At 38.9% G+C, this 23,236-nt stretch overlaps 1 protein-coding gene across 1 annotated transcript in view; it reads left to right on the forward strand.

The window, feature by feature from the left end:
* Nucleotides 1-1,690: 1,690 nt before the first annotated feature.
* The window catches only part of RORB (RAR related orphan receptor B), a 188,195-nt gene continuing 166,649 nt past the window's right edge, over nucleotides 1,691-23,236 (forward strand). The window contains exon 1 of the mRNA XM_003782957.2: nucleotides 1,691-2,355. Coding sequence (XP_003783005.1) covers nucleotides 2,349-2,355 — 7 coding nt within the window. The 5' untranslated portion in view covers nucleotides 1,691-2,348. The remainder of the gene's footprint in view (nucleotides 2,356-23,236) is intronic.

Genomic DNA, 23,236 nt, shown 5'->3' on the forward strand with positions numbered 1-23,236 from the left:
TAACTTACTACAGCTCTAATGTAGTTATGATGAATATATTTTACTTGATTAACAATGATAAAACCAGGGAGCCTTAAATATTATCTTAAGAGATTAACTACTGTGTCAATTACAAATCTGGGAGAAAGGTATTTATAAGGGAATAACTATTCTGAACAGTAACTTCCTTTTGTTCATTTCATTTAATTAATGACTCAATCAGCTTGCACTCTTAATACTAAAAGTTTCCTAAATTACACATTGGCTTGAAAATGGAAGGGCATACAACAGGGCTATGTCAATTTAACACTGATGAAAATTCACTGAGTAATCCCTTTTTTTATTTAAAAACTACTTGGCAGAGTACAGTGTTCTCATTAACTAAGTAACTGCCAATTCTGCAATTCTCCAATTCATGTTACATGACATAACATCAATAAATTCTAGTAAAAATCAAATTATTTGGATATCTAAACAGTGATGAGGCCTGCTCTACCAGGAGGTACATTAATAAGGAGATGTCTCAAGGCCTTGAGACTGAGTAAATGAGGCAAATTTCTCCACCTCCCAATCTTTTAGGGTAAACAATTAACCAAAGTATTTAAGAAGTTCCTTACTGTAGGAAGAGAAAGAGAGGTAATCATCTGTATACATACATTATCTGCTGAGAGGGAAAATCTTGTAACGAAACAGTTTTGATATGAGTATTTGACTTTTATCAAAGTACAAATATATGGTCATAGATGACAATTTTCACCTAAGGAACAGAAATAACTTTCCCCACATTTAATAGCCAATCTCCTCTGAACAGGTAACTGTCCCCTTCAGAATAGTAATTAATATTAAGGTTCTTCCCCCTAAATCCCTGACCCTTCTAAAGAGCACCATACAATCACACTTTCTACCCTCAACCCTCTGCCAGGGATCACTAAGGTGGCCGCACAGTCAATTGGGGCTGTTATCCTTTAGTCCTGTATGTAGCCCATTTCCCGGGGTTCTCCAGAGATGCTAATAAAAATCAATTTCCTTGACAAAAGACACACACACACACACACACACACACACACACACACGCTCGTGGCTTTTTCTTTTCTTTTCTTCCAAGATGGGAGGGGCGGAGCGGGTAGGCCTGGAAGGATTCGAAGGACGTTTTTAAAGGAAGCAGAAGGCTACTTGCACCGGACTGCACTTTAGTTGTGTTAAAAAGTGATGCAAGTGGGTTTGCATTATTCAGCCACTAAAACCAAAGCGACCTGCCCACAGAAACCCCTGTCAGAAACGCGGAGTTTGCGGGGAAACCACTCGGCAAAGCTATAAATGCCAACTCCGGCATAAATTCAAAACTAACTCTGCCCGGCCCGCAGGCGTTGCGCGAGAAGGACAAAACCTGCGGCCCAGCGAGCCCCGCGTCTCCTGCCTCCGAGGGACCGGAGCGTCCCTAGTCTTTGCTGAAGTCAGAAGTGAATGTCACCTGCAGACCCGCCCCACCCTCTCCGTTGGTCTTTCTCCTCCTCAGCCGGGTTCGGACAGTCTCTGATTCCCAGTCGCAGCCCTGGCCGCCCGCGACTCCCCAGTCCCCACCCCGCCTCCACTCGCGTCGCCTCCCCGAGGTCCCGGCTTCTCCGAGCGCTGCTGGGCGCTGGTTGGCGGCGGGGCTGACAGGAGGCGGGGCCTGCAAGTCTCAGCCAAAGCCGCCCTCGCGTATAAGCCCCTTCTCAGCTCTCTCTCTGCATCTCTCTCCTCTCTTTCTCTCTCGCTGCTCCCTTCCTCCTGTAACTGAACAGTGAAAATTCACATTGTGGATCCGCTAACAGGCACAGATGTCATGTGAAAACGCACATGCTCTGCCATCCACACCGCCTTTCTTTCTTTTCTGTTTCCTTTTCCCCCCTTGCTCCTTCTCCCTCTTCTTTGTAACTAACAAAACCACCACCAACTCCTCCTCCCGCTGCTGCCCTTCCTCCTCCTCCTCAGTCCAAGTGATCACAAAAGAAATCTTCTGAGCCGGAGGCGGTGGCATTTTTAAAAAGCAAGCACATTGGAGAGAAAGAAAAAAGAAAAACAAAAGCAAAACAAAACCCAGGCACCAGCCAGCCAGAACATTTTTTTCACCCTTCCTGAAAACAAACAAACAAACAAACAACCATCAAAACAGTCACTACCAACAACATCAAACTGTTAACATAGCGCGGCGGCAGCGGCAAACGTCACCCTGCGGCCACGGCGTCTGCCTGAAGGGATGGTTTTCTCCGCAGAGCAGCTCTTCACCGACCACCTTCTTCACTCGTGCTGAGCGGGATTTTTGGGCTCTCCGGGATTCGGGCTGGGAGCAGCTTCATGACTACGCGGAGCCGGAGAGCAGCCACACCATGCGAGGTAAGCGAGCCCGAGGGCACCCAGGCTCCCGGGTCCGGCCAACTCCAGCCAGACGCGGAGCTGGGGGAGGGGAGGGCACTCGGCCGAGGGGAAAGAGGTTGGCCAGGCGCACCCCGCGCTGGCAGGTGGGGCTGCGAATGGCCCGAGCATAGAAAGTTGTAGGAAAGGTGTTGATGCCTCTCGGGAGTTCTGGAAGGACGCGGGAGGGCGCTTTTTGGAGATGGGAGAGAGACGAGTTGGTAACCACCAGTCCTTGAGTTGCACTGAATCTTTTTTTGCGCGTTGCTCTCGGGCGCTGAAGCGGACTCAGAATGAGGAAAGCGCTGGGAGAGGATTGCCTCCGGGAAGAAGCAGCTGGAAATGTTGGGCGCGCAGCGGTCGCCGGCCGGGGATGGGCGCGCGAGGCGCACCGGCAGGCGGCGGGGTGTACACGCGCGGGCACACACGTCCTGGGTTACGAACCCCACTAGCGTCCCGGTCAAGAGGCATGTCCTTTTGCGAGAGTGGTAGGCAGAGTGGTAATGTCGCGGGACTGGAGGTGGCTGAGGGTACAGTCCTCTTCTCGCGCCTTCACGCCCGCGCTGCGTCCCGGCGGGGTCTGTGTGCCCCAGCCTGCGCGGCCCAGGGACAAGCGCGACCCAAAAAAAGTTGTATGGAGAAAGTTCCGAAAGCGAGGACAGGCCATGCTCCCTGTGGCTGGGGAGCTAAGGACGCTGACTCTTTTGTCAGATAAAGGGCGGGTAGGAAAGGAGGTGCTGGGTGAGCCCTCAGGCCAGGACCCTGGCCACTACAGCCGTCGGCGTCAGTGGGACCCCGGGCAAGCTGGCGTTTGCGGGGCCGTGCGCCAGGGACAGGAGCGCTACACCTGCTCTGGTTGCACGCTGGGCCGCAAGAATGGCTTGTTGGTTGGTTTTAGGAAGTCACTTTGTCCGTCTCCTCTCCTACAGTGGTGGGGACCTGTAGGTTTCGTGAGCGCTGTGTCCGGCCACAACTTTAGTTTTACTAAAGAGCCCGGTAGGCGCCCACTTGAAAAAATGTGCAAGCCTCCGGGCGCCTAACTTCCACCTCCCAATCTTTCTTCCCGGCCTCTCTGAGGTTCTTGGGGAGCTCTTCTTTAACCTTCATACGTCCCTTACCACCTGGTTCTGACAACAAAAAGTTGGAAATTGCCAGCTCCGGACCTTCCTGCGTTCTGGACCCCCTTGGGAGAGTTGAGCTGCGTTCACTCCTCTCTTTCCACGGGCAGTGCTCCTCTCCCACCCACTTCGCCCTATACCTGCTCAGGAGATAGCGGGCCTCACCCCCGGCCCCGCCCGCACACCGTGGGCCGGAATCCTGGACTCAAAGGCAAAGACCGGGTTAGCTGGAGGGACGCTGGGATGTGGCAGAAAGGAGGAGGAGGAAGAGGAACGGAGGAAAGCTGCTGGAGGGGCTCGGGGAAGTAACTGTAGCTAAGAAACAAGGACGTCCTGTTGGGATAATCTTGTCTGACCACGAACTGCATGTGGGGGTGCACGGGAGATGGGCACCCCTTCGACTGTGCGCTAGCTTCAGCTGATTGTCCTGGGTTGGGGGATAGATTCATGCTCCACGATTCAAAGTATTTCAAGAAACTATACTTGGGCCATTGTGAACAGGCTTAGTAAGAGACGCCCAGTCTTTGTTTTTCTATTACTGCCCTATCTCGCCACCCTATCCACTCTCCTTTCGGTTTCCCCTGCTCTGATCTGGGGTTGACAGTTCGTCCTGCCTCTTCTTTTCCCGTCTAGCATTCCCCTATGGCTAGGTTCACATTTTCTGAAGGTCAGAAACCAGGAGCCTCTTCAGGTCAGATTGGACCCGGCACTAGGACCTAGGGCATATAAGACTTTCACTGCCTCTTCGTGTTGTAGAATGGAGAGAGGAGTGGGGCGGGAGTGGGTTGGAGCTTGATCGTGCTGCTCCTGAAGGAGCAGTTTGCAGATGACTGTCTGTCCGGGTTCACCACGTTAGTGTTGCAGGAACTCCAAGAACTTGAAGAATTAAAAGCCAGGTGCTGGTCCTCATGCTCGCCTTGAGAAAGCCAGTGTAAACCCATACCCTGTCCCAGAGGGTCCACGACAGTTTTGCTAGGTGGCCGGCGACTTGAGGTAGCTCTCACGTGGCCGCGCTGGAGAAAAAGTAAGCATAAAGAGTTGCCAGGTCTCTCTAACCCTTTCTGGCTCTCCTATCCTGACCACTTACTGTCTCTCTTTACTGCCCTGTCGCGTTTCCTGCGGACAATGCCCTCCTGCATCATCAGAGGCTGTTCATTAAGGATGAAACTGAGAAAAGATCCAGGCTACTCAGACGTCTTGTGGGAGTTGGGGTTGAACTTGAGTGTGAACTTGAGAAGTGAAAGCGAGAAACAAAAACGACTTCGCTTGTGCAGGGCTACTAAGCAGCCTTTATTGGGATGACCGGCGGGTTTGAACTGGGCTTTAAAGTGGGCCTATTCCAGCTCACCCCCACACACAGGCTTTCCATCCCTAGGTCGTCCCAGTCAGCGCCCTGGCTCCACAGTTTGCAGCTTACTACTGTCCTGGGTCAGTGTCCTTTGCTCAAGGCAAACCTAGCCCAGGACTGAGTGGTCTTCCTAGGGGCCAATCCTGAAAACCTCTCTCCAGCCTACTCCGCCCCCGCCTAGAGTATTTGAGAGACTTTATCCCCAGGGAAGCCCTGGGCTAAGAAAAAGGTTAGGAGGCTCTGGTCTTTAAGATCCTTGTCCTACCCCGCAGCTGAACTAAGGCCAAGACACAGCACCAGCCTGCTGCGGCCTGGGGCGGAGAAGGCTGTATTTGGTGGTGCACAAAGCCTTTCACCCTTTGTCTGTGAGAGGGTCCACTGGAGTTCAGAAGACGCTTCTTTTTGGATTGCATTATTGAAAGGAATAACTTCAGAAGGCTGAAGGGAAGACTTCTAATTGTACCCATCTATTGGTGAGAAAGGAGGGAGCCTGTGTGTAGATTTCAAGGCTCCCTCCTGAAAGATCTTGTCAGCTGTTTATTACACAGGGGCACCAAAATGGTCGGATTTTTTACTCCTGCTTCCAAAAACAGGGGCACAGATGTTGTGGCAATCAATAGGTGATTGTCTCTGGGGAGGATTAGAAATCTGGTTTTATGCTTGCTGTAAACAAGGATGGGGCTTGGCTTTTCTAAAGTCCAGCTTTTATCTGTTTTTTGCAGGTAGTTAATTTTTATTGACTGGTAAACTTAAGAAAAGAGGCGCTTGCTCTCTGGAGGAGGGCCACCCTTCAGAAATATGGAGTTTTCTCTCTGAATGTCCTGCTGCTGGGCCTTCAGATTTCCTAAACAAGTTCTTGCTCTTAATTTCCTCCACAAGTTCCAGTTAAATATTTCTAACCAACATTCCGCCTCCCACAATTAAAAAAAAAATTATTGGAAGGGCATCTCTATTTGTAGCTCATTAATAATTGCTCATTAAGTAATCATCAGTAAGCTATCTTTATTCCAAGACAAGTATTCATTCAAACAGTTTAAAGAAAAGTTCCAAAGCTGTACTTCAGTTATTGTTGCAAAAATATATAGCCAAAAAAGCAAATTATTTGCTTAAATGGTTATATCTGGTGACTCACTCCCCTGACATCATGGGTAAATTTATAACAAGTATTGTGACACGGAAACGCTTGACATCCTGGACTTCTAGGGCAGACTTAAGTACCACCAAGGCTTTTGCTTTGCGATATTTTCAGATGATCAGGATTGGGAAACTAAGATAGAAATGTAAAGGAAAAAATTTTGAGCAGCAGGCTTTATACACATAGGGGATACAAGATTAAAACTCCTTTGTTGGCATTTATTTAAAATTTAGAAATCCTTGGATTTTTCTATCAACAACAATATAGCTTTCACTCTTTAGAGAATCCTTAAAAGATGGTTTTTTGCACCATTATTAAAGTGGTTTTATGTGATAACTCCACATAAATAGCACGTTATTTTATACTTTCAACCATAAATAAATGTTCACATGTACTTATTTTGGTAACAATTTGATAAAAAGTAAACTATTAACAGCTTTAAAAGCAACTATTCAGGTAACAATTTGATAAAAAGTAAACTACTAACAGCTTTAAAAGCAGCTTTTAAAGCAAACTATGTATTTCCATAGATTATGTTTTAAGGGTCCCTAAGGCATGAAACCTACGAGGTTATAGCACTAAGAAAATATAGAGTTTCAAGGCTGGTCTTCAAGAAAATGACATTTGAACTTTATAATAATACCTATGTTTTCTAAAATGTAGCACTTACACAATTGCCACCAAGATTTTAGAATTATTTAATTCAGGAAGTTTTTCTACATAGAAAGATAAGTAAATCAATTTTTCAGCTAAAACTTCACATTTTAGAACCCTGTATTCACCTTTTAGGAACATAAGATGACCTATATAGTTGTTATACCTTTCATTACCATCATTCTAAGAAATAAAAGTGTGAATCATAGCACATTAACTGGATTTTTTCACCACAATGAATAATTACCTCTAATTTAAAGTACATATTATAGCATTTAATTAATAGTTTAATTTTATTCCAGCAGATTATTAAGTTAGACAATTCTATACACAGAGGTCTGCCGAGATTTTGCAAATTGATAAAGGAAGTGAGGATTAACTGTGTAAAATAACATTAGTGCCACTGTACACTGGTGAAATGTAAGCCTTAAAGTTAAACATATTGGGAAATAAGAGAATTAATGCTAAAGTGAAGACTGTCAAGTTCTGGCCAGATTGAAACAAATCAAAGGTCCCTGATCACGTAAGTTATGAGGACCAAATTAATGATGGCAGTGACTTAAAAAATATATTTTATCATTCTAGTCACACAAAGAGAATTTCTTAAAACTAAACTATTTTCATGTTTATTCCACAAAGACAAAACCAGTGAAGCCTTTTAATTTGCATTAAAAAATGTATTGGCATGACTTTCATTACCACTAACAAAACATTTTTATGTGATGTTAAAAGATACAGAAAAGTAACTATTAGAAATGAAAATTGTGCTGAATAATTACTGTAAGTTTTTTTCTATTTGTAGTTCTGCTATTCCATCTATTCCTATGTCAAGGACAAAAATTAAGCAGACTAATGAAATAAATCTTTTGTGCTGTAATGAATGACGACCTTTGATAAAATAAGCACTCTACACAAAAAGTATTATTCTTGTAATTTTGTAATCATCTTCCAATTACAGCTTTTTGCAAATATTTATCTTACTTTGAATAGAATCTCTGACTTAACAGAATCCCTAGCAGATAATAGCAGTCTTTGGAGGCGTCTGTTGATACACACTGATACGCAGTATGTATATGTATGTGCCTATAACCACCCACTCAGACAAGAAGAATGAATATTTGAGAGAGAAAATCATTCTTATCTTTGCTTTCACAATCCAGACTTCCAAACGCAAACATATTTAGAGAAACAGAAGCAACTTTCCTGAGCATTCACAGGGAAAATATGAATGCACGTGGTACTAGAGCCGCATAAAAAAGAAACTGTTAATAGCATCTATTTATAAATAATCTGCACAAAACTCCATTATACTACCTAATGATAATTAGAGGGAAAAGGAATCAAAGAATTCAGGACTGCCAAATAAATAAAATATTCCCTCTCAAATTAAGCAACAAATTCATAGATAACAAGGCTTATGCCATGAATTTGAAGGATGCCTCCTTTGTAGCACAAGACAAAGGGAGCATAGAGGAATAAATATTGATTGAACTAATCATCTGATGAATAGAAATGAGATTTACCAGTGCACCAATATAATAGGCTGTGTTAACTAGTTCTTTCATAGCGCATATGCTGCCCTTTCAACCCCTGACCCCATCCATTCAATTCTTAATGAGGGAAACCACAGGTGTTATAACGGCATTTAGAGTGAATCAAGCTCCATATAATAACCATGTGGTTAACTAATGGCATTGGGGGTGGATTCTTATGAAAGGAAATATTGTGATCATAGTGTCACAAAATCATTACACATTTCAAACCGTTCAGAATTTTGGCTTGCTCAGGTTACCTTTAAAATATATCTATGTGGCCATTCATATTTCAAATTCCAGATTTGGAGGCTCTGTAACACGTGCAATTTTATTAGTGCTTATCTGAGGAGTTGAAACTGTTATTCATGATGTATTCTCCCCACATTGTTGTACACCGTGCACAGTAAGCATTTAAAACATTTTAAAATGGCACTTAGAAAGTATAGTACTTTATACTTAATATTATCATGCATTCTCTTTGGTTAGTAGCTCTTTTATAAATATTAGAAATAGATTGTAACTTTGTATAATAATAATTCGATAACAAATTTTGTTTTAGGGTGTTCTTGACATAGACTTGTTCTTACAAAAGCCAGAGGATATTGCTAAAAACTTATCTCAAAATATGCTCTCCTAAAAGAGCAAAAGTAATTTGCTTTGACTTAAGCATGTTTATCTTTGCGTCGTAAATATTAACTGGCTGTGTAAGCTGACGCTGTAAATTACTGTACTAGAATGGGTGTCCAATAATGTCAATTTTGTGTGATTAGTTGTTGTATCATATGATCCTGGGTCATATTTCTCTAATTTAGAGGAATCACAGACATCGGCTAAGAAATAGAAAATTAATCTGGTTGTTTACTAAATGACGCTTTTCTTACTAGCCTTCTCACTACTTTGTGATCCCGTAAGCCAAACATCTTGGCACTATGGGACGCACAAAAGATCTGGGAGCCTTAAAGAAACTGCTACATAGATTTTACCTCACAGTAAAGCTTTTGGCATTAAGTTTATTAAGGTACACATTTAAAAAATTTTTCATGCAACTGTCCACTAAAGCATCCTTCTTTTTAAGACTGTTACCCCCCTGCCTGCCTTTCATCAGATGGCATTGTGATCATGTGATGAGAGCACATAGATAGTATTTTAATATGGAATTAGAAGTACAAGTGGCACTCTGAATTTGGGCAGAAAACTACTTTTAAAAAGAAACAGCCAAAGCTTTTTTTAAAAGGCCTTGGCATTTATAACTAGAACTTGGCATGAAGTAAGTTAGTATTATTAGCTGTAAAAGAAAAACTAGACTCTTACTTTAATGTTCTGATCATCTTTATTTTGTTTTTGCTATTTTCAAATACATTTCTCTCCTTATTTGAGATGAACTAAAATTGATTCTCCTCTGTCCTGAAAACTTTGTGAAACTCACTGATCAACTCATTTCTAGGAGCCCAGATTAAGATATACTCTGAAGAACAAGAATGAGATCACACATGTTGCAGTTTAAATGTTAAAAGATGCTGAAGATTTCATCTTTTACAGCCATCTATACACGAACAGAAATGTATCTGCCCCACACATTTACTTATTCAAGATTGATTGTGCACCCTCCCCTAAAGTAAAATAGAGGACTGAGCCTGATAATGCTGAAAGTGATAAAGCAGTCAACTGGTAGAGTCAGAGCTATGATCAAAGTGAGAGCAGAACAGAATATAGGAAGGCTGCTATTAGAAATTCAGAGTAGCTCTCGCAGGGGAAGTGATATTGAAGATGGGCCTCTAAAGAGGAGTGCAAGTCTTTCTTGTGGCTGATTTCTTCATCATCAATAAGGTCGATTAAATTATTGTCACTTGTCCTGCTCAGATGCCTCATATGGTTAGTACTATATGAAATAGAGTTTACGGGAGAACTGTCCAGAAAAGAACAGCACCTAACAAAGCACAAGTAGTAATATCGTTCTCAAATGCAACTTTTACCAGTGAAATCAGTCTCAAAGGACAATTTAAAAAATTTTCTTAGTTAATTCTTAAAATTACAAAAAGAAAATACACTGGAGGAGGCAAATGTCCATGTGAAAATGAAAGTATAGCTTGTTTTAAAAAATCACTCATCAAGAAAAAAAAATGTGAAAATACAATATTCTTAAGCATGCGTTTTTATAAGGAAAATTCTTTTTTCTGAATATAAGGAAATGGCTGATATAGAGAGAGTTTGATTTTCTTTAATGTTTAAGCTATTATCTCAAAGTAGCAATATCTTCTCTGGACAGTATCTTAGATTACTAAATACCAGTTATAAAATCAACACATAATGGTCTTTCTGACTTTTGAGATATTCTCTTTCTTAAGTGTATTTAAAGAAGGAAAATTACAAAGACTCTTAGTAGTAAACCAGGATAGGAGAGGTAAATAATGGCCAATCCATCCCAGCACTATCGATGGGTAAATCACTAAGCAGGCTTAAAAGTGTCTACAACGGCTCACGTGAAGGCTCCTCATTTTGACATGGTAATTTGTCACTTCATTTAGCTGCAAAAAAAAAACAAAAAAGTAGACCCTTATTTTAATTTTCTGATCAGCTTTGTTTTGTCTTGTTTTTATATAATAATATATAAATTTCTCCTCTTATTTGAAATCAATTAAACTTGATTCCTTCTGTTCTGAAAACCTTATTAAACTCACCGATCAACTCATTTTCAGGCACCCAAATTAAGATATACAGTCAAGAACAAGTGTTCTTATACATACCTTATACTTTAGCTCTTGTGAACTTAATGTGGGTCCCCATACTAATGTCTAATTCACTCTGAAATACTGACAAGATCAAGTTCCTGAGCCTACAAAGCTGAAAAATAGACTCTGGACTGGAGAAAATTCACATAAATAAGTGCCACCATTTGAAACTTCCAGGCAGCCAAATTGTCACTCTTAGCCACAACTGTCTGAATTAGCATGAATCTCATAATTTCTATACAGTGAGCAAGACCATAGAGTGATACTTTTCCAGTTCTGATAAATAAATCACTTTTTAAAATGCTGATTATTAACTAGAATGTATTAGACTAATAAATTGTACTTTTCCAGATAATATAATGGCTATGGTACACAATCTGTTCATGTCTTGGAACTAAAAGGATTCAAGATATGGATGAATGAAACCATTACGTGAGGCCCCCAAAAGTTGAAAGACCCCTCCAACTTGTAGAGTATTTAGAGTGTTAAACGGTTATTTAATAAAAACAATCTGTTTTCTGGACACTCTGTGCTCCATGCCTCTCTGTGGTTTCTGTCTGGTGCTCCCATGTTATGTGACAGGGGACACATACGACTATTTCATGGTATGCCTGGGCCAGCATATTATTCTGGGTGGTAAATGCAGGGTGAAACTTTGGAGAACAGTGGTTTTACTTGAAGTTGTATATGTAATACAAGTTTAGATTTTTTACTTTAGCTCTTATGTAAACATGCCTAGTACTTAGTAAACAATAAGTCACTATTTTGATCTTTCTATTAAAAAGACTAGGTAACAACAGTCTTATTAAATAGGGTCGGAATATGAGGCTGCCTGTAATTAACTCTGAGGAGACAAAAGTCAGTCATACTATTTTCATTTGCCTAAATAGTATAAAGAAAATCAAGGAAACTAATTATTTGACAAACTCCATGTAAAATGTTTCATTTCACCTAAGACATGGATCACAAAAAATGCTTCCCATGGATTTTGCAATTCCCCATCAGCATAAAAACTCATATTCTAAATTTCCCAAGTAAAAATTTGATTATATACCTTAAACCAGCGTGAAGACTCAAATCATATTTTATCATACAGCAGATGTTGATTTCTGGATTTCAGAATCAAACAATAACACACACGTTTAAAGAACGTTTTTTACTAATGATAATTGGCTATCATTATCATTGTTAACAAGGCCAAATAAAATATTTCCTGTTAATTTGTACATAGTTGTGCCTGGTGTACGCAAAGGATTTAAACACTTTCAAAGAAAGGAGAAGAACCCTTGTTCCAAATTTCCACAGCTGTGGAATATGAACAAATGCCATACAGTCTGGTACAATAGAGGAACATGTGTTCAGTAAAAACATTGTATCATTAAGGTAAAGTGTTTCTTGGCAATAATTTGTCTTTTGTAAAAATAGAAATATTTTAAATAAATTATTTAGAAATACTTAGGCCCTCAACCTATTAATCTGTTTGCTCTAAATTTAAAACAAACAGTCCAATATCCTGAGTTTTTTTCTTTTAAATGCTGACTACTTTTTAATAGATTTAATTCTAAGCACTGTTCTCCATGCATATACAGTTTAATTCTTGTGATTTAAAAATTAAGTACCAAAGGCACAGTACTTTGGAGTAAATCTTTCCAAGGACAACTCAGAAATATCAACAGTAAGAATACTAGTAAGACAGCATTAATATCCTTCCAGTTGTGGTTCTGTTTTGTTTACTGATATTACTAAAAATCAGTCTGGCTGCCACTCATGTGAGAATATTAAATTAAAACCTAGGTGACTGGTTTTAGAAAATGTTCTTTTGTAATGAAATAAATTGATTCTGAATTTCTTTCCACTGAAATTTCATTGTATCCTCATTTTCATTAATGATTCTTAGAAGATCGGCTAACATAGTCGAGTCAAGTATTGATTTAGAGTCAACAATATACTTTTTCCATAATAATATATAAAATGCTTAAAACATAAAAGAACTATATGATAAAGGTGTAAGTGACACCTCCAGTAGTGGATCCGTTTTAAACATGGTCCAATGAATCTTGATTATTGAGCACTTAAAATGTTTGAGGAGCCAGGCCCTCCAAGGTAACAGTCCCAAGCACAACAAAACTCGATTTCTTATAAAAGTCCTAAAGAATTCCTTAGATTCTGTTTGTTTCCTTTGAATTTCTCAAAGGTCCCTTTTTCTTTTTCTGAAGGAAAAAAGACTATTACTTATCCATAATTATTTGTTAAAGAAATTGATGCTAGAATTTGACTGGAAACCAGAGCTTCTGACTTCAAGTCCAGCTCTGTTTTCATTAATTTTATGCTCTCTCTCTTTGACCATACTAATTTTTGCCACTTCTGTACCCACTGCAGGCAACATCCATGGCATTAATGCTTGCTAAGTCCTGATGCAACCTTCACTACCATTTGGCCAGTGTTGGCTCTTAAGACAACTATGTTTATGAAACACTCATCAGTCTTCATTAGAGAATAATATAGTGAAAATATTAATTTAGTTATAAGCCAACCTTGGGAAAACCCTAGTTCACAGTTCTCACTCCAATAATGATAATGGCTTTTATGAATCTCAGCAAAAATTAAACTAAATATTATAGCAAATCCATAGGTTATGAGTATGAACTATACAGACACAATCATAACAAACTCCACGTACAAACAGTGAAGTTTTTTCTTACCATAATTATTCCCTCAAAGATTCTAAACATTTAATTTCATAATCTCCCCTATATCTTTTTTTATATGGATTTTAAATTTCTAGTGAAATTATGTATTTATAATTCCCCCCCCACTAAGAATCTATATATACGTTAAAGAAGCAATTTTATGAGAAATAAAGACTGTTGATGGCTAAGTACCAAATTCCTCTTCATTCATTCACCAATACACACTTTTAGCTTGTGATGGGCGCCTACTCAGTTAATGGTCAGCTTGTTAGTTTTTTCCTCTGGATTTTATGTCTGTCAAGATCTGGGTTATCTATCTTTGGCCATAAGCATTTTAAAGGGGAAAAAAAAACCATTTTGAATAGCCTAGCATACCACTATTTATCCACCTGAGTTTGATTGATTGTGTCTGATTCACTGAGATTGAAACTCTCATCAACATACTACTTGTATCAAAGGCCTATTATCATCCTTTTATGTTTTGTACACGCATAAGATATTTTCTTAAGGAAAGAACCTTGACAACATTAAGAAGATGCCATGTCTAATTGTGCCCAGGAATATAAAGTAAAAAACCAATTAAATGTGACATTAACTCCTAAGAAATGCAGAGTTACGCTCCTCCTTAACAATATTGCAATTTAATTTGTTTTGCATTTTGGCTGAGACATAATATTCCTCACATTAAGCTATCATTTATATGGTTAATTTCTATGCTTTCAAATTAAGTCCATTTGCATTTCTTTAAAAGCACAATTATTAGTCCCCTGTTATTGGTTGTTCAGACCGCTTCTGTTTAAACCATACTGTAGAAAACACAGCTTGAATCACCAACCCTGCCCTGTTATTTAATCTCCAGGACTCCGGTTGATCATATTATAAACCTGTCCTGATTCCCACAACTGGACTAAATTTAATCACAAATACTATTAGAAAGAAAATGAACTGCACTGGGTTACCTTCATCGTGTATTTAATGTCTACTGTTTAACAATATCAGGTTGGAATATACTGTACAGACTTATTTCAGGTGATCCTCTTTGTTTCAACTGCATAGAAAATACCTTCTGTGCTTGCTCTAGTTTAGAAATAGGGGTACGTTTCTTCATACTCATTAATTCTGCCAGTCTTTGTACTGCAGTTGCTCTTAAGGAAAATTCTGAAAACATTTAAGAAAGAAACTATGTAAACCTGAGAGGAGCTGACAGACTCCGTCTCATCTCTTTACAAATGCAATAGCAGTTAAAATTTATAATCATATCTTGCCTCTGTTTCGAGCTCTCTAGTTCTCCACCAGTTTATGCATACGCTGTCTTGAGAACATACTTAGCAATTTCCTGAGAGATGCAGGACAGGTATGAACATAGGCAAGTGCCCAAAGTAGCCACGCCAAGGGAAAAACCTGACATACAGACTGCTTTTTAAAACAGTCTAAAAATGTGATTTCTACACTTCCAAAAAAGTCCCAAATCAAACACATAAATATTTGGATTATTAAAAGGGAAGTATAAATGGCTAGTAAACATTTGGGGAAAATAGCTCAATCTCACTTATTAAAGAATTAAAATAATATGAGTGGCATCTTTACCTGTCAAATTATAGCAGGTGTGCTGAATTGAGCACTCTTATATTCTATAGTAGGAGTCTATAGTGGTACAATCTTTGAATTTAAGCTCTTCAAAAATAAATAAATATCATGCTCTTTAGCTCAGTAAATCACCTTCTGGGAATCTTTCCAAAGAAAATAAACTAAAGTACCAATAAGACTTTATACCTAAAGACATATTGCAACTTCATTGTGATGTTTTCAATACTATAGGAAAAACTTTGTTGTAATGCTCTTTCTGATAGACTTTCACATAGTGTGGATTCACTGTGTATGGTATTACACATTCACCATGTCTGCAGTATATTCCACTAGCATGAAGTATCTATAGATACACGTGATGACAGATTTTAGGTACTGAGGATAAAATGGTGAGTGAAAAAGACATTATCCCTGGCATCACCAAATCTAAGGATTAACACAAAAAATATATAAAATTGTTTGTGTGATATGATCTAAATTATATAAAAATGAATAAAAGAGAAGTTGAAGAAAACATATAAAAAGTCTGCATCCCCTCCGGATAGTAATAGTTTAGATAACTACTTTATTCTTCATTTGTTTTCTATATTTTCAACATTTCCCACATTTAGTTTTAGGTGTCAAATTGAATCTCAATGACTGTGACATTACAGCAAGTCAGTACTTTATCATTCATCACACTTTAGCTTATCCGTTGCCTAAGGTCATCTCATGTAATAAGGTTAAGGTTGAAAGTTTAATGGCTCTTTGAGAACATTAACTTATTTGATATTTGTACAACTACTCCTTCATTCATCACCAAATATTTATCAAGGGCTTATTACACACCAGCACTATTCTAAGTGTTCAAGATACAAGGGTGACTAGTGTTCAGTCCCATGCTCTAAAGAGCTCAGAGTGTAGTCTAGCCATATGCTGTAATTCACAATAGGCACCAGAAATAGCAATAATGTACAAAATAAAATGAAGAAGAGGCAGAAGTAGAAGAAGGTGTTTTAAATGAAGAATTTCTTCATCCCTAGAAAAAGAAGCATTCTGCCTTACGTTCTTCAAGAGTGGGCATTTTTTGTCTCTGAAGTCTCATATTACTTTGGGAAATATATTATTATTTCAAATATCAGAGTTAAGATCAGCATACAGAGAAATTAGCTTACCTTCATTCTACCTCCATTGAACGAACCTATATCAATCCTCCCACAAAACCGTGAGGCACTGCTACAGTCCCCAGGGAGGTTAAAGCATAACACAGAAACCCTCGGATCTCAAAATATAGTAGAACCACCATAATTGACCTTCTCCCTACAATGACCACCTCCTTAAGCTGACCTAATTTTCATAGACCGGACATGCACCACATATATGTATCAGTACAGTAGGCCTAGTTCCTTATGTTGATCACCTCTGTACGTGGACAAGTTTGTCCCAGTCCCTTGGGTGGCCAACTCACAGAGATTCTGCTGTATGTGAAGCTAGATGATGAACTGATCCTATTGGCGGAGTCGTGGGAACATTTTGAATATTCCTGCGCTCTGAATAGGTGAGGAATATCATGTGAATAGATGAGGTAGATGAGCCCTAAATTACCCTTAAGACTATTAGAAACTCATTGGTTTTAATAAGGCTGGATTTAATATGATGTTTACTAGTAAAAGAGTCTTCATACATGGAAATTCATATCCCTAGGACAGTGGTTCAAAACAGGCAGTAATTTTAACCCCCTCCCCAGGAGATATGTGAGGAGACCCAGAGCAGTGGTTCTCAACCTTCCTAATTGCCCCGTTGTTACAAATGAATCAAAGGGGTGGCGACCCACAGGTTGAGAACTGCTGATCTAGAGGAAATCTGATTTCCACAACTGAAGAGGTGCTGCCGGCATCCCCTGGGCAGAGGTCAGGGAAACCGCAAAACATTCTAGAACCTATAGAACAACCTGTGAAGCAAGGAATTCTCCTGCTCCAGGGGACCAGAGGCTGAAGTGAGAAACGCTGCTCTAGGCGGGGCTGAAGGCCTTCCAAATGGAATCCCATTTCAATCTGCAGTTTTCTTATTTGGTTTCTGAGAAAGCTGCTTCCTCTTTTCCACATCCCCTTCACAATAACCTTCCACTCCCCACGAAATAAAGTCTGAACTCTCACTCATTTCAAATCTTATTATATGTATAATTCCCAAGTGGAAAAACAAACTTCCATTGCATTTGAAAGGGGGACAATTTAAAATATTGATATTGATGCTTAGGAAACGAGCAATCTTAATGAATGAGCAAATTAAACATCCTTGCACAACTCAGGTGGCTTCCATTTCTTTCAACAAAATTGGAGGGCAACCTACACGAATCATCCCAGATCATTAAAAACAGAGTTTGATGATACAATGCTATGTGATTTGAAGCATATAGTTCGAAAGGAATTAGAAGAAATGGGTTCAGTTATTATGGCAAAGTTAGTTTCTGTTCCTTCAATTTATTTGTGTAAGTTATTCAGAACATATCTCTAAAAACAGAGATATGACCAGAATTGGTGCTAAACCCTATTTTGTTCTAATAGTGAATAATGATGACACCTATGGTCCATTTTACAAGGGTACATGTGAATCTTTCTAAATGCAGAATATAAATGTCTTAACACAATAACTAAGACAATGCCATGAAGGCTATGTTAACCAGTTTGGTGAAAATATTTCAAATTGTATATAAAACCAGCACACTGTACCCCATGACTGCATTAATGTACACAGCTATGATTTAATAAAATAAAATAAAATAGTGAATAATCGTCAAATATAAGTACCAGAATTAAGTAGAAGAAAAAGCCCATCTGGCTTATTAGGGGATGAATTTCCATTAAACATGTATTTTTATGTGCAGTAAATGTAAAGCTTATAATATACTTATGTACCATATTGTTGTGTAATATATTTTTATCAATCATAGTCTACTGATAATGATAATGATAATTCAATCCAAAAGGATTTTCACTCAAACGTGTGTTCTCAGAGAAAAAAAAATCAAATTTCAATACATATGCTAAGTTTTGTTGTAGAGAAGTAAGGTTAAGAAGAGACTCTCAAATACGAGAATTTTAACATGAGAATAAAATTATGAGGGGTAAGTAAAAGGAAAGTAAGGATTCAAGGAAAAAAGTACATATTGTAAAATTTCTGCTGAAGGAGTACGTGTTTATGCATTTTCTTTTCAAAATATGATATGGGTATCAAAATATATTATGATTTAGATGCCAGTAGTATATTTAAAGAGCAATGACCCCTTTCACCTTGTTTTCCCTTCAATAAAGTATTTTCGAGCCAGCTTAAAAAAAATCTAAAATGCCTCAGAGATTACACCCTTTGCAGTGGTGTTGTGCTTGCTACATAGCCTGCTTTTATAATAGTTCTGGATGAAAGAGAATGCACTAGAACTCCTGATTCCTATTCTCAGCCAAGGTTTTTCAGGTTCATATGAACTTAGTATTCTAATTGCCTAGAAATTGCATTAGTCGAATTAGAAGACACAGTATCCTCAAAAAAGAGACCTTGCTGTATATTCCACTAGACCAGGTATCTGCAAACTTTTTCTGTAAAGCCCTAAATAGTATTTTAGACTTTCTGGCCCATGTGATCTTTGATCTTCGACATTGTACATAGTACACAATGTCAGAATAACACAAAAGTAGCCACAGTAAACGTGTAAATTGATGGTCATGGTTACGTTCCAATGAAACTTTATTTACAAAAACAAGTGACGGGCTAGATTTGGGTGGACAGTAGTTTGCTGACTCCAACACTTGACTATCAAGTCCCTGCAGACAGGATAGGAACTTGATTGACATAGTATTCTCATCAACTAGCCCAAAACCTGCAACCCAAGGAATGTTGAATAAGTGGGCGGAAATATTCAAGCCTTAAGAGGATAATAGTTTATTTAAAATATGTTGCAATATAATGAACAATAGAGGAGAATAAGAGAAGAACTGGAAACCTCGTGGAACTTAGATATTAACCAAGAAACCATATTTCTAGAAGTACAAGGTAGCTTGGCTACAGATAACAGAAGGAAGCTGCTGTATGCAATTATTTTCTGATAATTTGAGTAATTAATGTTCACGTATAACTTCTACTATGTTTATCTTCATTATATTTTGAACCCTGGAGATCAGACATCCTTGAATCCCCAACTCCATAATAGGCAATTGAAACTTCAAACTAGTTACACATGAGGTAAAGTAAATCAAACAATGGGCAAACCAACAAACATTTGGTATATCTAGTATTTTGTAAACGTTATGTTGTTGTTGAAGGACAGCCAATGAGGAAAATGTGTCCATTAAACAAATAAACATTGGATAATTAAGTCTCAAACTCATCCTAGAAAAAGTGCTACATACCTCATTGCTAAATATCACTTCAAAGTACTCCTTCAGAGTATTCCCCGTGGGTAGCAATGCATCGACACCAACACCTAGTCCCGACTTCAAAGCAATTTTGGAACTCTTTTTCTGAAATGATCATGAGAACTGCTGACATATAGCACACAAAACACACAAGAATGATGAATGCCATTCAGCAAGACACTACCACATGTCTACAAGAAAGCGCTATGAGGCACTGATATGCCAAGTTTATGAACCTTACCAAGTTTTTTGTACATTGCTGCCAATGTAAATGCACGGTGGCAAGGTTTTTTGGGTGTTTGTTTGTTTGTTTGTTTGTGACAGAGTCTCACTATGTCATCCTCAATAGTGTGCTGTGGTGTCACAGCTCACAGCAACCTCAAACTCTTGGGCTTAAGTGAGTCTCTTGCCTCAGCTTCCCAAGTAGCTGGCGCTACAGGCACCTGCCACAGCCACAATGCCAGGCTATATATTTTTTGTTGTAGTTGTCATTGTTGTTTAGCTGGCCCAGGATGGGTTCAAACCCACCAGCCCAGGTGTATGTGGCTAGCGCTCTAACCACTGAGCTACCGGTGCCAACCCAGGGTGGCAAGTTTGCAAACTTAATTGTCAGACCACGTATGATGACAACAGCTCTGATGGTTATTCCAGAAAAAAGAGCTCCAAAATTACTTTGCAAGGTGGACGAGGCACTGGTATGGGTGCACAGCTGCCCAAGGGGAGTACTTTGAAGGTGAACAGAGTGATATTCAGCAATGAAGTATGCTTTCCAGGATGAGGTAGAGAACTTAATTGTCAGACCTGGTAGGAATATAACACAATATGGCATTCCCATTTAACACCCATAACCAATACAAGTTAGGTGAGCTCGGAAACAAGGTCAGATTACAGTGGTTAGGAAGAACCTCCTGGGACATCACCTGAACCAAGCCTTCAAATTATGTGGAATGATACAGGCAGTCCCCAAGTTATAAACAAGATAAGTTCTGTAGGTTTGTTCTTAAGTTGAATTTGTAAGTAAGTTGGAACAGGTGCATTTACCCATTACACAATTTGGTAGTGTGAGTCAGATGTCTGTAACCTGGGCACTGCCTGCATTGACAAAGAATCACAGAGAAACTTTTCAGGTGGAAGGTCAGAGTGAATAGAAGCTTGGAGGCGCAAATCATGTGGGTGTACCATCCCAAATGAAACAGACTGTAAGAGAGGACACCGGTATTAACTCTACCCTAACCCTGTGTCAGATACTATATTTGACCCTTGACCTCCTAGGGAGCTAGTTACAATCCCAAGCATTGTAGCAAAGCAGTCCAGGTACCAATCCTATCTCCACTACCTACTGCGTTACTTAACTTCTTTGAGCCTCCAAATTGTTGTAAAGAGAAGATACATTATACCTGCATCATAGGATAATTATAATTAGCTATAGAAAGAGCCAAATCAAATGAGATACCATTGTAAAGTTCTCAGCATAGTGCCTGGTATTTAGCCCTCATTAAATGGATTGTTTTTGTTCTTGAGTTTTTCTTGTTCCACAAAAAATGTGAAGTGTTGTCATCTCTGTATTGCAAATGACAAAGGGAGGCTTTCTGCCCTCCAGAGAGTCACCGACTAATGTCTATCACATACGTATAATCTTCCAAGTACAATATGCCTCCAAGGAAGTTCCCACTGGGGAGTAGACATGTGGTTGTTAGGGGAAAGAATTGACAGATGCTGAAATGTCAAAATAAGAGTTTTGTTGGACGGTGATAAACTGAGAATGTTGAGGACCTTGTGTTTGAACTTTTGAAACAAAAGGAAATTCATGACTGCTCTTGTATTAATATTTAAAACTTGCCCCTTAATGATTTAGGGGGTCATTGGATAGATAGAAGAGTCAAGAAAGAAGCAGAGGCTTAGCTGACATATCAGTTACCCCTCAAAACCTGTATTATAACACATGTCCTTACTCCCACCTACCAGTTCTGAACATACCTGACGTATTCAATGTCAGCCCAGTGGTTTTTTTCTTTATTTATTTACATTTGTTTAGCACAATGTGGCTGAAAAAAAAATTATAGACATGATATTGACCATATATAAATTGCGATGCTTCCTCACGTACCATCTCACTGAATATTATCAGACCCATTGTGAGTTTTTTCATAGCTATAGAAAGTTGATTTGTTCTTTCAGAGGATTGTTTGGGGAAAGACCACTTTTTAAATGGGAGCTATCCAATATTTTATTTCATCATACTTTACACATAATTTTTAAGAATGCCTCTAAGAATCTAAAAAGTTGAGTCTTTCTTTCTCAATAAAAATCATTTTTTCTGCTAAAAAAACTCCTCACATTTTCATCCGAGTCTACTTTCAAGTATGCATCTTTAGAAAACATTCCAAGTCCCTCATCATTTCTTCTTAAAGTCAGTGTTTTTATTCATCGTTTCATTTTTAAGATTCCCTTTATTCCATAATTTCAATGGCGTGTTCTGCTATAATGGAAAGTACTGACATCAGGAGATCTAAAATGTGAAACTTATGTAACTTGCTCTATACTCAGTCCAACATCTTGAGGTCTAATTAAATACAAACCAAGTCAGTTGGCAAAAAGGTACAGAGTGGTGCTGTGGATATTAGCACCTTGTTAGCAGTCAAAAACCTCCTTTCTCAGGCAGAACCTATTTCTGAATACAAAGTTTTATATAGATAAAAGCTGTAATGTTTGAAAGGCATTTGACGAGCTTCTATTTGAATCCAGAAAAAGAAATATTTTTTACTAGCCATTTTTAATTAAAAAAAATGCTAACCCAGTGCTCTTAAAAGCAGTGAGTATTTCCCAAAAACCATTACGTTACTTCATAAGGTTCAATTTCTGGAAAAAGAGAAATGTCTATTAAAAATGGCACTATACGTGATCTTGTAAAAAAAATATTATAAATGTATAATATAAATAAAACTGAATTATAAGGTTCATGTCCCCTGGCATTAGTCTAAATCTGCATCATTATCATCACAGCTAGTTTTTATTGAACACTTACTATGTGAAAGGCCCTCTGGTGAGTAATTGAATGAAGGAACTACTTCAGTTAATCACCAGAATAAACCCCTGAAATTGGTGTTACGTTACCCCCATTTCACAGATGAAAAAGAAAAAATAAAGCATGGGGAAATTAAGTCATTTGTCCAAGGTCGCACAGATAGTACCTGGAGTGGTTGGCATTCGAATGAGATTTTTAACAGCTGTGTCCTCCCTAACATTCACCCATGGCCCCAGGATGCTTCAAGCTGGCCTTCTCCTCTTGGTCTGTCTCGTATGTCTCAGAGGACCTTTCTGGGATGTACAGTCTTCACATGCCTCCCTGATTCCAGCCAAGCCAAAGTTAGGAGAATGATCTGCAAAAATGCACTGGTTCATCTTCCTTTTAAAATCATGCATAATATTAGAGCTTCCTTTCTGGCACTACTAATTGAACATCTGGAATGAAAACATGATCATTTAGAATCATTGGAAAACATGTCTTTTTATTAAACGTGCATTTAAAAAATTACCACCAATGACCACATACTGCACCTGGCCCTGAGCAACCTGTCTTAATTTGAGAACATGTGGCTCACACCCAAGTACAAGCAGTATCCAACACAATGGTATTTTGCTATCACACAAAAGACAGACTGTCTTCTGGGGATTCAGTGGA

The sequence above is a fragment of the Otolemur garnettii genome, unplaced genomic scaffold (genome assembly GCF_000181295.1).
Source record: "Otolemur garnettii isolate 467f Iridium unplaced genomic scaffold, OtoGar3 scaffold00006, whole genome shotgun sequence".
Lineage (NCBI taxonomy): Eukaryota > Metazoa > Chordata > Mammalia > Primates > Galagidae > Otolemur > Otolemur garnettii.